The following is a 15,985-nucleotide window of genomic DNA, read 5'->3' as shown; positions in this document are numbered from 1 at the left end:
TTATATAATACATTTAACAGATAGATTAAAATATGGCAGATTATGCCACCTCTCTGCTCAGAACCTTTCAGTAGGACTAGATAATAAGACAAAATCTGCTGAGAAAACTAGAAAAATTAGAGATAGAATACTTTAAAATGTGCTTAAAAGCTTTGGAGAGCTAACAAGACAGTAAAGAATTACCAGGCTAGGGGAGGCCTGAGGCCCAAGTGTTTGAGGCTGTGGTGAACAGGAACAAATGAGGCTGTTAGCAATAGCATACTTGTGGATGCCTCTCACAAACATGTTGAGTGAAAGCAGCTAGGCACACAAGAATATGTGCTGATTCTATTTTATCTAAAATTAAAGAAACAGTAGAAACATAGGGAGTTCTGTCTAAATTAGAGTGTTTAGATGTGTACTTAGTGGTAATGGTCTAAAGGAAAAGGAAGTGATTACCATGTAAGGCTGGGTATTGGTACTTTGTGGTAGGAGTGAGGGGATATTGATTAGAAGGACACAGTTGGGGGACCCTTGGAAACTAATAATTCTTGACCTGAGTGTTAATTCCTCAACTGTTTGTGTGGTGATATTATTGAGATGCACATTTTTCTTTTGTGTATTCTTCTCTAATGTATTATAATTCATAACAGAAGAAGTTAAAATTCCAGTGATTCCCCATATGTAAATTGGAGGGAAAAAAAAGTTTTCATAGTGGCTTTCAAAGCACTATAAAACTGGACTCATTATATCTGTTACCTCGTCTCCTTCCCCCATTCCACTCTACTCTGTCTGCATAGGCGTCTTTGATGTTCTTTGAACATGCCAAAAATAGTACTATAATAGGGCCTTTATACTTGCCATATCTCCTCCAGTACTTTCCTCAAAATGTATCATAGGGAAACTATTTCATAGTACATCCTTCCCCCATACTCCCTCTTCCCCATAGGAAAAAATTATATTTTTTCCTATAGCATTTACCAACCTCCAAAATACTGTATAATTTTTTTTTAACTTGTCAGCCTTCTAACAAATGCAAGGCAGGAAACTGATAGGGATTTTGGTGTGTTTTGAATACCTGCCGTATTCTCAGCACCTAGAGTGGCCCCTGGTGAATAATGGCACCTGGAAAATATTCGTTATACAAATGAATGAATGAATTTCAGTCTAAGCAGTGATATAAACAAATAATGCTCAATGCTATCTTTACCCTTCTTTTTGGTTATCAAAAATAGTCTAGTTTTATACTTACCTGGCAGGGGAGATACCATGATCACGAAGGTGGTTTTCCCAGGGCGAGGCTTATCCATTGCACTCCGGATGTGCTGACCCCTGCGATTTCCCCAACTTTAAAATAAAAAAGAAAAAGAAAAAAAATAGTCTAGTTTTCTTATTAAAATTGAAAAAACCAAAACAAAAAATTCCTACAAAAGAGAATGAAATATTCCATGGTTATAATTAAGTGAAATATGTGGTAGTATATTTAAAATAGAGTTGTATTTATATTGCACCTTCTAATGTTTACTGGTGGAATAATCCAAAAATAAAGTGCTATATTATAATGTGCTATTTTTTTTGTGCTTACTAAAACCTAACAGTCTAACATTTATAATTTAGACACCCTTGATTTGACAAATAAAAACAGACAATGGAGCTAAATCTATTGTGTCTATATACAGAATAAAATAGCACATAAACAAAAATGTCATTTATTTATTAAATGTTGTTGAGTGCTTGCCATTAAGTAATTTACATTAAAAAATGAAGTTTGAAGAGGTTAAATAACCATTTTAACAAGTAATTTGTAGACCTGAGATGTTCTGTCAGGCTGCCAGATACCATGCTATTAACCATGATACTGTAAAGCAAAGGAATAATAAAGAATAGTAAGCAAATGAAAATCAGAAATTGCTTCTAAAGGGTAGACCAAATAAAATTTAATTTTCCACTGATTGGGAGGTTAAACACTATGTGTTGGATGATGAGAATAGTAATAGCAACTTAGATGCAGTTCGTCCTGTCAAAAAGTTTGCATTCTAACCAGAAAATCATCTTCATTTAATTTGAATTTGGAGATGAAATATCCATTTTTTAGTTTTATAAATAAATTAACTAGCACTAGAGTGAATTCATTTGGGACTATTATTGAACCAATTAATAAAATTGATGGTTTAAGGGAGAAAATTGAGATGGTAGTCCTGATGGAATATTTTCCTATCCAGATAAAACCAAATAGTGAAACTGTATGTTTATCGAAGGAGAATTATGTTGATTTGCCCTGGACCAAGCTTATTTTTGAACCAATGAATGAAACTGATTGTTGCTCTGGGAGGAGGGGAGTCCCTGCTCTGAGCAAGTTCACTATCAATTCGATGAGACCGAATAACAGCGCTGGAACACTGGGGGTTTAAAGGGGCTCATACCAAGCTTTATTCTCATGGTAGTCACCCGGCTATGTACAAACTTTAAGCTGGTTTCCATCTCTGGCCAGGCTACAGCCTCTATAACCCAGCATGCTGCCCCTGGTGGTGGCTCCAACTCCTGCTCCTCCTGTTCCCCATCATGGGCCTCTGCTACTTCCTTCTAGCACCGGGGCTCCCTGGCTTCCCTCTGGCAGCATCCGAGCACTGGGTGGGATTACATGGGACATTCTTTATGGTGAGGCTTTATTGGCAGGTAAACATCTCACTGCCCAACAGGTGTGCAAGCAGGCTTGTACGTATACAATGGGTGATATAAGAATCAGGCGAAGTGAGAATCCTGACCGTGATATGTCCATTTTCCCTACACTTAGGTTTTAAGGGAGAAAATTCAGATAGTCCTGATAGGATATTTTCCTACACCAGTGAAACCAAATAAACTGTAGCACTGTGTGTTTACTGAAGTCGAATTATACTGATGACTGTATATTTTGGAGAACACTTTTTAAACCTTAACTGTTTTTCTTTCTTTTAGCAGCTTCATGGAGTTTGGCCACAAGATGTTACTGATGGAACTTGTGTAGCGGTAAATAACAAGTATCGACTAATGGCATTTGGTTGTACAAGGTAATTGATACAGACTTCTGTGTTTTGAGACTTACTGCCAAAAATAATGATTTTTAAACATAAGATGTTCTTAACACACTTGTAAACCTTGTCATACCTATTATAATTTATGAGTCAGCCTTTATATGAAAGCAAATAGTACTTCATTAGATTGAAGCAAACAAATCTAAAGGGCAGATTTGGGAGATTGTTTTAATTTGTAAAAGGGACCATTTTCTTCAGTGGTAGGAAATTTGGTTAGAGGTTGAAAAGATTAAATCAATTAAAATTTAGGTTCCTTGTTGCTTAAAAGTGATTCGGGAAGATGTTTATTCACTTTTAAAAATAATCCTTTCTTTTTAAGACATCAGTGTTAACATTGCCTTTGAATTAGTGGGTTATGCCTTAGTTAATGAGTATATTTAAAACTTATACATAAAATCAGTTTCTTGCTTTAATTCAAATAATGCAGGTTTTAGAAGTAAAGTTGAATGCAAACTATTCATTCAACAAATATGTGTGTGTCTACCATGCACCAAGCTCAATTCTAAGCACTTTGGGTACATTAGAAAACAACAGACCTGACTGTCAAACTTATGTTTAAGCTCAAATAAAAAAATTATATCAGATAATTACAGTAATGCCTTATAATGTGTATAGTGCTTTTTAGCCTTCAAAACTCAAATATGAAATTCCATTTTACCATCCAAATGAGATTTAATGATTCTATAGACCATACATCTAGTAAAATCTTCAGCTATGTCAACTATAAAACTATTTCTATTAGTATAAGTAATAAACATGTTATAAATCACTTCATTACACTCTAAATTTCTTTGTAAAGTGGGGATCCTCATCCTTAATATCTTACAGGGGAGATAAATGTAGAAATAAAAGGAAATTTAACTTAATACAAGACAGAAGGAAAAGCTTTTTTTTCATATTCTTTGTGGGAATCTTTGGGATTACTGATTGAATTCAGTTTTAAAAACAGATTTTAGAAGATTTAGATTTTCTTATCTCTTCCTAAGTCATTTTGAAAAGTTACATTTTTCTAGGAATTGGTTTCTTTCATGTACACTGTCAGATATATTGGCTAAGGTTTATAATATCCTTGTCAACTTTTCATATTATAAAATAAAAACATACTTAGAGAAAAGTGCATAATCAAATATTCACAGTTTTATAAGTGATTATAATATAAACACCTGTCTTTTTTCCACAACTGGGTCAAGAAATAGGACTTTGTCAGCTGATACAAGTTTTACCCCTTCTACTTTCTAATCACAACTCCCATTCTCACCTCAAGTTACTTATATCCAATCTTCATCTTCTGTGATAATCACTTCCTTGATTTTATAGTTTTACCATCCATATATGCATTCCTAAAGAATATAATATATATTTACTTGATTTTGAACTTGACATGACTATAATCACATCCTGTATTTTGTGTTTTGCTTCTTTTAGTCAACATTGTGAAATTTGTCCATGTTGTTTGCCAATAGCTGAAATCATATTTGTTTTTGTGGGTTTTTTTTTTAATGATTTTCAAATAGTGTTCTAGCATACAAAAATACCATAATTTATTGATTTGCTGTTAATGAACATTTACATTATTACTTGGTTTCCAGAAAAGAAACACTCATGAACTCAGTATCTTTATTACACATGAGAAAATTAAAGATAAATCCCTAATAAGATCTAATACTCAGTTCATACTCAGATTAACCCATTTGGCACCAAAACTTCTTTTGCTGCTTTTTTGTTCCTACCAGAATTGACCACAGTTAGCATTTGGCTATTATCTCTCTTCAGTCACCTTTGCCTATAACATTCTTTACACCTTCTTTCTCATTTTCATGACATTAACTTTTTTGAGTGCAGATCAGTTGTTGATAGAATGTTATACATCCTAAATTTGTCCCATTATTTTCCTCATAATTGCATTTAATTAGTGTTAGTCACCTGTAACGACTGGAACCTTGAAGCCCATTCTTGTTGTGCCCATATGGTCAAATGACTAGAAAAGCATTGGAAGAAACTCAAAGAAACAGGAGCAATGGCAGATATGCTGTTATATTGCCTACATTCAGGGATAGCACCTAGGAGTCTAGCACGGCCTTATGTTAGAATCTGGGAGAGGTACTCTGGCCCTTCCCCAGGATGACGGAGGTGGAGCCTTGGCCTTCAGTGTTTCAGTCATCTCTACTGTCATTGGTTGAGAGAGTTCTAGCCTTTCCTGGCATGATAATGGATTAGGGTAAAAGTTTTTTGGTTGTAGCTGTGTGACAAAACAGACCAGGAACGTCTAGCCCTGATTTGCCAGCACAAACCAGGATTAATCATGTTGAGCACTAGACTGTAGCTGGTGCCCTTAGAGTTCTGTTAGAAGCCAGTTTTCTTATAGGATGCCATTTTGAAGAGGAATCAGTGTTACAGTCTGACTCTTACCTTTATATTTAAAGGTTTGATTAGATTTCTTGTTAAACAGATTTGTCAAGTGTGATGTTGTATACTTCCTATGGCATCATGCAACAATCAATGTTGAGTTGTCCCAGTATTAATAATGTTAACTTTGATTATGGTGAAAATAGCCGTATCTTTATTATAGAAATGTTTTCTGCTTTGAAATAAGGAAGTGTATCTTTTAAATGAAAAAAGTTTTGCTCTTATAATGTGCTAATGAGAAATGCAAAGAAAAATAATTTAAAGAATATTGGCTCTGTAGAATACTTAAAAGGGTAATTGTCCATCTTTTGTAAGTGTTGGCTTAGCAGCTGCTACTTATATTAGAAATATAATTCAAGCCCTCACTGACTTGTTAGAGCTCAGCAACCCAGAGCAGCACTTGAGAATTGTCAAATGGAAAGCAGAAGCAAGTAATACCTCCTGGCTACTTCATGCTGCCTTTCAGCAAAGTGCCTGTTGGGTAGGAGCTCTGGAAAGATACCTATCCAGGCATCTGACTAAGATGGAATAACAGATGAGATTTCCTTTCCCACTTGAAAAAACCATGAAAGTGGACAAAAATATTAAAAAGGTGTTTCGAATTCAAGACATAGGACATCAGGCAACAAAGGACAGTGATCCCTGAAAGATGAGAAACAAAATAAGAAAATTCTACAAATGTCCCAGGTTTAATTGCTTTGAGAGAGGTTCCAGGGCACAACAATGAGGTTGGGGGACAGAGCCTGGCAGATCCCCTGAGTTGAATATGTGGAAATGAGAACATGAAGAGACCAAAGCAGCTAGGGCTCACAGGACAGACACCAAAGAGGACAGGGGTACAGAGAGAGCTGTAGAGATTCCCTTTTGAGTATTAAACATGGAAGTTCTAAAAAAGACCCACATCAAACATTGCAGAAGAAAAGATCGATAAACTTAGAACATAACAAGAGAAATTACCCAAAATTAAACACAAAAAAAGGAGTTAAGTACAGAGCTTCAGTGAGCTGTGGGATGACCTCAAGTGGCATATTATTTCAAGTATTTTATTTAGTCCCGGTCCTGATCCTTGAGAAGAGTTGGGCCTTGCTACAAATGAATCAAAGCAGCTTGTGGGGAACCCATCTGACTTCTCCTGCCATGAAGGAACACATCCTAATATGTGCAAAAGCAGCCTTGGATTTAAAAATAATTTCAAAACGTTGTATTTTTTATTTGAAAATAGGTATATAAGCAGAATGGTATTTTTTTATGATTGTTATAGTTCAGTTTTGAAATGTGGCTTAGAATATATGTAGTTATAAGTAACATACATGTATATACACATACATATATACACACACACATACACACGTATATATATATATATATAGTAATATAATACAGTTTTGGTTTCTGGACCTTCATAAATTTGACCCTTGTAGAAATTTCTTAAATGAAATAATTATATACACTATATACACAAAAGAGCATGTATCATGTATAGATACAAAAATAAGATATAAAAAACAGTAAAATGGAGATCTGTATAGATTACCATCTAACGTGAGAAATAGCATGTTACCAGTGCTGATGAAGCCCCCTACTTGCCTTCTTCTTTAATACTACCTTAACTCCACCAAGATAGTTACTAATCTGGAATACATATATATCAGCCTTTTGTAGTATTTTTACACACAAATGTATTTACTATGGTTTGAATGTTTTTCACTGTATAGACAAAGAATTATACTACATGTATGTGTATATTTGCTATCCATTGTATTGCATGTGCCTAAGGCTTGCTCATTTTGAGTGCTGCATGGGATACTACTATGTGAATATACCACATTTTATTTTTCCTTTCTTTTACTGCTGGATGTTCAGATTGTTTTTTGTTTGTTTGTTTGCATATATACACAATACTATAATGAACATTGTACATGTTTCTTCATAAATGTAGAGAAGAAAACTTCTGGGATATATTCTGGGAGATGAAATGGGTAGATTACAGAATATGTATTTGTTCAAATTTATGAGATAACTGAAAGTTATTTACAATGTGGGTTTTTTTTCTTCAAGTTTACTCTCCTACCAGAACATAATAGTTCCCATAATAATGCTTTTTGTATTTATGTTTATCTTTTTTCATTAAAAGTTTGTTTTTCCACAGTGGCTCAGTACTGGTTTATACAATAGACAACACTACTGGAGCGATGCTGCTGTCTCATAAACTAGAGTTAACAGCAAAACAATATCCTGGTGAGTCCTCTTTTCTTCTTCTTATGTTAACACTTATTTTAACATTTTTAATGAACAGGTAATGATATATGAGTGACTGTTTAAGTTAAATGATGAATGCTCTAGGTCAAATATTGTTAAAACATTCTCTGTGATCTGGGGATTTCTGTGTGACTGGAAAGCCTCCTGGGATACTTCTTTTAACCCTTTATTTAGTTCTCTCTGTCCTCACTTAATTTTAGTTCCTGTATTCCTTGTCCAGACCTCATTGTAGTTTCTTACCTGATCTCCTTGCCTCTGTTATTTTTACGCCTTCCAATTCAGTTTATTCCTTCAGCCAATGCCTCAACAAGTCCTTCCTATAGGCCAGACACTGTTCTAAATGCTGGATACATAGTTAAAAACAAAACAAGTCTATTTCTAAGCCCCTTAGTGAATCCTGAGCTGGAAGTTCAGCTCTGTAACAGTCTTTGGGTTACTTTACAATATTTTTCTCTTTATGCAGATTATCATCATCTATATGTTACCAGCTAGATGAATTTCTCTAATCCAGCCACTTGAAGATTAGGTTAATTACCACTAAGATTTTATTGTGTATCTCTACAACTAGATTTTAATATGTGTATAATGCTGCAGAAGTAGATACACATTTTATGTACATATCTATTTATATTTTTATGTGGGGTAATAGGAATACTGTTTGTAACCTTTTTCAGTGAAAATTAACATCTTTTCATTACAGTAAATGTGTATCTAAGCCTTTTTATTTTCTTGCATATGGAATTGCTTTCATTTTGTAAACTTTGATTTTGTATGGTTCTTCTTGGTTTCGTTTTAAATTTCTCTCCTGGACAAGTATAAAGTAAATTCATAAGAAGTGATGTTTCTTACATATGCTCCCATTATTTTCATCTACATGCATTCACATACCTGAATTATGATAGGAATTGCTAGCATGAGCATTCTAAAGTTCTTACTCTTTTAACCAAGCCTGTCTTCTGTAGGCTAAAAGTATGTATACTACTCCTTTGTGGCAGATGTACTTAGAGCAGAAATTTATTAATGTTACAGTTATAAAGAATTTTAATTTTAAAGAAAGTAAGACTGTAGATCTTTTTGAATTGCTGATGGGAAATGCTGGCATATTTCATTTAACAAAGAAACTTGGATTTTACTACACAATGAAATTTTCTCCTTTAGTAATTATAAATGGGGTTGAAAGAACTTAGTAGTTAAAAGGAAGATATGAGCATATGGAGTACTCAAGCTGGAGTTTACCTACTTACTCCTTATATAAGATTAAATTCTAATTTATTTAACTTGAATCCCTCTGGTATTATTAATGGAGTGGTAAAATATTATTTTACATTTTTAAAACACCATAAACTTTGCACAGTACTTACATATTCATTGTTGAATCATTCAAGAGCTATTATCTGCATTTGACAGGCACTGATTTGTCTAAAACCAAAGACTTCTGAAACTAAACAGTTGTAGTTATTCAAGCTAATAGTGGCCAAAATTTGCTTTCACTTGTTTTAAATCACTTGGGCACTAGTTTGGACTGCTTAGGTTAGGTCAAGGCTAATGGGGCCTTACTGATTTTAAATAACTCTAAATGAGCAGGATTTCTTTCATCTCATTATTAAACTGACATGCCTTTCTGCTTATTTCAGCTTAAATATATAGACTATAAAAATACTATTTCTAAAGGAATCATTTATTTTTAACTCTTCTCACAAATTTCTTACCAGACATTTGGAACAAAACAGGTGCTGTTAAACTGGTCAGATGGTCTCCTGACAACAGTGTTGTAATAGTGACCTGGGAATATGGAGGCCTTTCTTTATGGAGTGTATTTGGAGCCCAGCTGATCTGTACACTTGGAGGAGATTTTGCGTGAGTCAATAAAAACAAATTTTAGATAAAATAACTCCATTCACCCAGATAATATACACACACACACACAAAATTGTCAAACTTTGTGTCATAGTTTTATCTTATTTGACTCTTAACCCAGAATAACTTGGAAGTTTTGGGGTCAATTAATATATTGATTGATTCTTCAAATATCCATCCTTTTAAAACTGATATTTATTTAATAAAAATCTCATTTATTTTTTGAACCTCCATTGTGTGTGTGAAAACATGCTTAAGGCCAAATCAAAAATGGTTCTCCCTTTAGGTAGCTTATTGTCTAATAAGAGCAGCAAACCATATATGTATATAACTAGTAGGAAATGGAAATTACATTATCTCTTTGGGTTAATGTAGGTTAAAATAATGTTGGTATTTCTGCCCAGTCACATACTACTCTGAACCTTGGTCTTGACTAATGAATACACCTTTCCAAACTACATGACCCTGTCAAGAAGTTACTTAGGACCTAGTGTCTTAGTCTTACTTAGATATTCTGGGTATATCAACCAGCAGTCTCATATTTCGTGCATTGTTACATATTTTTATTTTGAAGGAACAAAATCAATTTGATTTTTTAAAGTTAAAGCTAAATATTATATGTAATTAGAAGACGTCTTAATTAATTTTCTATTCTGTTTCAGTTATAGATCTGATGGTACAAAAAAAGATCCCCTTAAGATCAACTCTATGGTAAATACTTTCTCTATAAAACATTGGTATATGGGTGAAAAACATGGATTTCTCTTCTTACACGGTTCTTGCTTTGGCAAGTTTGTTTTTTGATCAGGCTGCCCAGTTTTCAGCATTTGATTTTGGTTTTGCTTAGGTGTGTCCAGCAAGCCCCTATTATCTTTGTGAACATAGTGACTGTTCCAGTCAGGCCTTTTTCCAAAGCATAGCTCCATTTCTTATGTGACTCACTAGTACCCACTTTTCATGGCCACCTTTCTTTTCACATAGTGAAATGCTCTTTGGGTATTTTTCCTGGAGGATATTCACTTTTCCATTATTTGAGCATATTTTTTAAACTTTCCATAGCTGTATGTCAAGAGAATTATAGTCACTATTGTGATTATTTTTATTCATTAACCCATTTTCAAGAGTTTAATTATAAAGCAGTGAGGTATAACCTCTCTATTTTTGTAAAAGCATCTTCTTACTATAAACTGTCTGTGTACCATCTTTGTGAAATTAGTGGCTATGAGGCTTATCACTACTTTTATCTCTTGCTCCATAAAGGAAGGCATTTTCTGATCTTGGGTTTCTTGAAGAATTAAAACCACCATGGTTGGCTTGAATAGTGGTTCACAACTTTTTACCACCAAGGATCCCACTTAATGTCTTTTCCCATCTCCATATTTAAAAATAAGTTTTCAAACAAGCGCCATTTCTATAAATGCCCATCAGTGCTTCTAGATGGCATGCAACAACCAATGTTAGCAGCTTCACAAAGTAAATATTTCAGTTGCAAACTAAGAATCTAAGCTAATTTTAGTTAACTGTGCAATTTTTACTATGGGAAAGCAAAACAAGAGCACAGCTTTTGAATAATGAATTCATGGACGACATTAGGATTGCAGGTTGGAAATCACTAATCGTAAAAAAGAGAAACTATCATGGAATCTAGTATAGAATATTTAAATTGTCCTAGAGAGTTTATTTGAATCTTCTCATTTTCACAAAGGAGGAGACTTAAAAACCCTGGGAATCCAAATAGTTTGGTCATAGTAATGAAACAAAATGGTAACTGAGCTGAATGAAAATCTTAGTCTCATAACATTATATAAAACTGCATCTGTTTTGGGTGCTTCTTTGTCAAGCTTCAGTTGGGTAACATGGTTCTTCTGTAAGGAATTTGTGTTTGAGAGGCAGCTAAATTATATTAAGGGAGAAGTTACAGAGAGCAGTAGGCATTTCTTAGGACTGTGTAGGGTTTTCATTATTCTAGGTAGAGAGCACTGCATATAGCTTAGATATAGTATTGTCTGTGTTTGTCATGGTTTCTTTAACCTTCAGAAATCATTAATAGTAATAATGCTGTTATGTTGGTTATTTCAGAATTTGTATATTTGAAACTAGGAAAGGGTAACAAACATTTATTGCTTTTATTTTTTCCCTATTATTCTCTTTCTCCCTTCTCCTCTCTCCAAGAGCTGGGGTGCAGAAGGCTATCACCTATGGGTAATCAGCAGATTTGGTTCTCAAAATACTGAAATTGACTCTGACCCCATGAGTACAGTTAAACAGCCTAGCATTCTGCTATTTCAGTTTATCAAGAGTGTACTCACCGTAAACCCTTGTATGGTAAGTTTAATTAAAACTGTTTATTTTAGTGGCATTCTTACTAGATTATCAGGTTTTTCCTATGACACAGATTCGAGTATCCTCCTAAAATTAGCATATTATCTTCTGTTGTATATTATTTCTGATTCCTGTGTTTCTTTTTAATAACTTACACCAAAATTTTCTGATCAAGTTTCATTTTATGTTTTTGTTTTTTAAATAAGATAGATCACAAGCAGCTTGAGGGAAAGCAGTATTTGTAGCTTTACTTGAATAACTTAAATAAAATTTAGTCAGTATCTGAATAGCACTTCCCAAAGTGTGTTCCACCAGTCACTATTTAAAAGAAATAGCAATAGCAATTACACAGGATAAGAAAAAGTTTTACTCTCATGTAAGTATGAGATAAAGGAGCTAAAGCTATGTATAGATTTCTTTATTATGGGTATCTGAGTCTTTAATATGCTGTTGGGCAGAGGAAAATCCTGAAGTCAGTACCTAAAAAGTTTTGGAGCGGCAGGTTGGGTGGGGTGGGTCTGAAAGGGAACACCAGGATGGAGCAAGAGGTGCTAGCATGGTAGATGGAGAGTGTCAGAACTGGCTCCCACAAGCATTGGGCCTGCTACATCGAAGGACAGCAAGAAAACGGCACCCACCAAGACTTCCATTCCTGGAGAAAACTGATCCCTGCACCTCCAGGACATGTCCTAAAAGTCAGTACATCTCTTTCACATATAACTTAGGTACTTTTCAAACTGCTGCATCTGTGCTGGGTCTTGGACTGAGTGATGCAGTGTGGGGGCCTCTTTAGCTCTCTGACTCTCCCAAATGTTGCCTGTAAACCTCATGTAAACACAAACCAAAACCTTTAATAGACACACAAAAAATAAGGAGAAAATTCAAGCATAAGAATAAAGTCATCAAATCAAATATAAATGGACTAACTGCTCCAATCAAAAGATACAAGTAGTTGAATGTATAAAAACAACAGAACCCATCTATATACTTCATGTCTGAGACACACTTTAGACCTATAGACACATGCAGACTGAAAGTGAAGGGATGGAATATTCCATGCAAATGGAATCAAAAATTGGGGTGGCAATACTTCTTTCAGACAAAATAGACTTCAAAACAAGGACTAGCAAGAGACAGAGGCATTACACAATGATGAAGGGATCAATCCAATGAGGATATAACAATTATAAATATCTATGTGCCCAAAATGGGAGCATCTAAGTATATGAATTAAATATTAACAGCTGTAAAGGGAGTAACTGACAGTAACAGTAGAGGAGTTTAACGCCCCACTCACATCAGTGGATAGATTATCCAGACAGAAATTAAGTAAGCAAATAGTAGCTTTGAATGACACATTAGAACAGAAAGACTTAATGGGTATTCCATCCAAAAACAGCAGATTTCACTTTTGGGTTTACATGGAACATTCCTCAGGACAGATCACATGTTGGGCCACAGAACAAGTCTCAGTATTAATTTAAGATTAAATTGTGTCGAGCATTTTTACTGACCACAGTGGTATGAAACTAGAAAATAATTATAAGGAGAAATAAACTGGAAAATGCATAAACAGGTGGAGGCCAAACAGCATGCTACCAAACAACAAAGAAGTCAGAGGACATCAAAATAAACTGAGACAAATGAAAACGGACACACAAGTGTTCAGAATTTGTAGGACAGAATAAAAAACAGTTCTAAGAGGGAAGTTTGTAGCAATACACAACTAACACAAGAAATAAGAAAATTCCCAATCTAAACTTACACCCAAAGGAACTAGAAAAAGAAGAACAAGCAAAGCTCAAAATTAGTATCAGAGCAGAAATAAATGAAATACATATTTAAAAAAGAGATCAATGACTAAGAGTTCTTTGAAAGAAAAATTGATAAATCATTAGCTAGACTTACCAAATAAAGAGAACTCACAATTTTAAGAGATTACTATGAAAAATTATATGCCAAAAAATTGAACAACCTAGAAGAAATGGATAAATTTCTAGAAACATGCACTTTCCCAAGACTGAACCAGGAAGAAATAGAAAAATCTGACCAGACCAATTACTGGTAATGAAACTGAATCAGTAATGAAAAATTCCAACACACAAAAGTCCAGGAGCAGATGGCTTCATAGGTTTGTTCTACCAAACATTTGAAGAAAAGTTAATACCTATCCTTCTCAGACTATTCAAAAAAATTGAACAGGAAGGAATGCATCCAAATTCATTCTTCAAGGCCAATATTACTGATACCAAAATGACAAGACACTAAAAAAAAAATTACAGACAATATCCTTGATGAACACACATGAAAAAATCCTCAACAAAATGTTAGCAAACCAAATTTAAAAATACATTAAAGGGATCATTCACCACAACAAAGTGGGATTTATTCCAGGGATGCAAAGATGGTTAAATATTTGCAAATCAGTGTGATACACCACATTAACAGTTAAGGGCAAAAATCATTATATCTCAATAGTTGCAAAAAAGCACTTGACAAAATTCAGCATCCATTCATGATGAAAACTCAATATTAAGTGGGTATAGAGGGAACATACCTGAGCATATATGACAAACCCTCAGCTAATATCATATTCAGTGGTGTATGAGTATATAAAATCTGAAAGATTCTTCTGGAAGATCAGGAACAAGACAGTGTCCACTCTCAGCACTTTTTTTAGCACAACATTGCAAGTCCTAGCCACAGCAAATAAATGGAAAGATGCACTGTACTGGATTGGAAGATTGTTGAAAATTGTTCAAATGGCTATGCTACTCAAAGTGATCTATAAATACAGAGCAATCCATATCAAAATAACAATGGCATTTTTCACAGAACTAGAATAAAGAATTTTGAAATTTGTATGGACCCAAGAAAGGCCTTGAATAGCTGAAGCAATCTTGAGAAAGAAGAACTAGAATTATCACACTCCTTGATTTCAGGCCATACTACAAAGCTTTAGTAATCAAAACAGTATGGTACTGTACAAAAATAGACCTATAGATGAGTATAACTGAATAGAGAGCCCAGAAATAAACCCATGCTTTTATGGCCAAATAATGTACAACAAAAGAGGCAAGAGTATACAATCAGAAAGAGACCATCTCTTCAATAAATAGTGCTGGGAAAACTGGACAGCTACATGCAAGAGAATGAAACTGGAACACTTTCTTACACCATACACAAAAATAAACTGAAATAGGTTAAATAACTAAATGTAAGACCTGAAATCAAACTCCTATAAGAAAACATAGGCAGTAAACTATTGGACATCAGTCTTAGCAGTATTTTTCTGGATATACCTCCCCAGGCAAAGGAAATAAAAGCAAAAGTGAAGAAATTGGAATACAACAACAAAATGTTATTGCACAGTGATATATACCAGCAACAAAACAAAAAGGCAACCTACTGAGTGTGAAGAGATATTTGCAAATGATATGTCTAATAAGGGGCTAACATCCAAAATATATAAAGAACTCATACAACTCAACACACACACATACACACAATCTGAGTAAAAAAATGGGTACAGGACATTTATAGACATTTTTTCAAAGAAGACATACAGATAACAGACACAGGGAAAGATGCTCAATATCACTAATTATCATGGAATTGCAAACTAAAACCACAATGAGATATCACCTCTCACTAATCAGAATGGCTAATATCAAAAAGAGAAGAAATTAAGTGTCGGTGAGAATGCGGAGAAAGGGGAAAATGTGTACTGTTGGTGAAAATGTAAACTGGTGCAGCCCCTATGGAGAGCATATGGAAGTTCCTCAAAAAACTAAAAGTAGAAATACCATATGACTCAATAATTCCACTTCTAGATATTTACCCAAAGAAAGAAAAGCAGTAAGTTGAGAAAACATGTGCACTCCTCTATGTTTATTGGAGCATTATTTATAGTAGCCAAGGTATGGAAGCAACCTAAGTGTCCGTCAATAGATTAAAGCATAAAGAAGTTATGGTATATATACAAAATGGAATATTAGCCATTAAAAAAAGATTGAAATGTTGCCATTAGTAACATGGATGGGCATAGAAGATTTTATGTTAAGTGAAATAACTCAGAAGACAAGTACGAT

The 15,985-nt window shown here is 34.2% G+C and overlaps 2 protein-coding genes and 1 pseudogene across 9 annotated transcripts in view; 2 read left to right on the top strand and 1 right to left on the bottom strand.

The window, feature by feature from the left end:
* ERMP1 (endoplasmic reticulum metallopeptidase 1) overlaps positions 1-15,985 on the bottom strand; it is a 168,625-nt gene that overhangs the window by 25,770 nt on the left and 126,870 nt on the right. For 4 of the 5 annotated variants that reach the window (XR_012127738.1, XR_012127734.1, XR_012127736.1 and 1 more), the window contains 2 exons: positions 4,309-4,390; positions 1,232-1,326 (listed from right to left, as the gene is read on the bottom strand). The gene's annotated coding sequence lies outside the window, so the exon portion shown is untranslated. The remainder of the gene's footprint in view (positions 1-1,231; positions 1,327-4,308; positions 4,391-15,985) is intronic. The other variant, XR_012127735.1, reaches the window with a different exon arrangement.
* The window catches only part of RIC1 (RIC1 homolog, RAB6A GEF complex partner 1), a 127,791-nt gene that overhangs the window by 82,864 nt on the left and 28,942 nt on the right, over positions 1-15,985 (top strand). For 3 of the 4 annotated variants that reach the window (XM_073228567.1, XM_073228565.1, XM_037019021.2), the window contains 5 exons: positions 2,935-3,026; positions 7,606-7,694; positions 9,428-9,572; positions 10,235-10,283; positions 11,745-11,897. In XM_073228567.1, the coding sequence (XP_073084668.1) occupies positions 2,935-3,026; positions 7,606-7,694; positions 9,428-9,572; positions 10,235-10,283; positions 11,745-11,897 (528 nt within the window). The remainder of the gene's footprint in view (positions 1-2,934; positions 3,027-7,605; positions 7,695-9,427; positions 9,573-10,234; positions 10,284-11,744; positions 11,898-15,985) is intronic. The other variant, XM_073228566.1, reaches the window with a different exon arrangement.
* On the top strand, positions 1,224-1,371 carry LOC118972506 (U1 spliceosomal RNA; annotated as a pseudogene).

The sequence above is a fragment of the Manis javanica genome, chromosome 2 (genome assembly GCF_040802235.1).
Source record: "Manis javanica isolate MJ-LG chromosome 2, MJ_LKY, whole genome shotgun sequence".
NCBI classification, from domain to species: Eukaryota; Metazoa; Chordata; class Mammalia; order Pholidota; family Manidae; genus Manis; species Manis javanica.
Note: the sequence above shows the minus strand (reverse complement) of the source record. Positions and strands in the feature narration are given on the sequence as shown.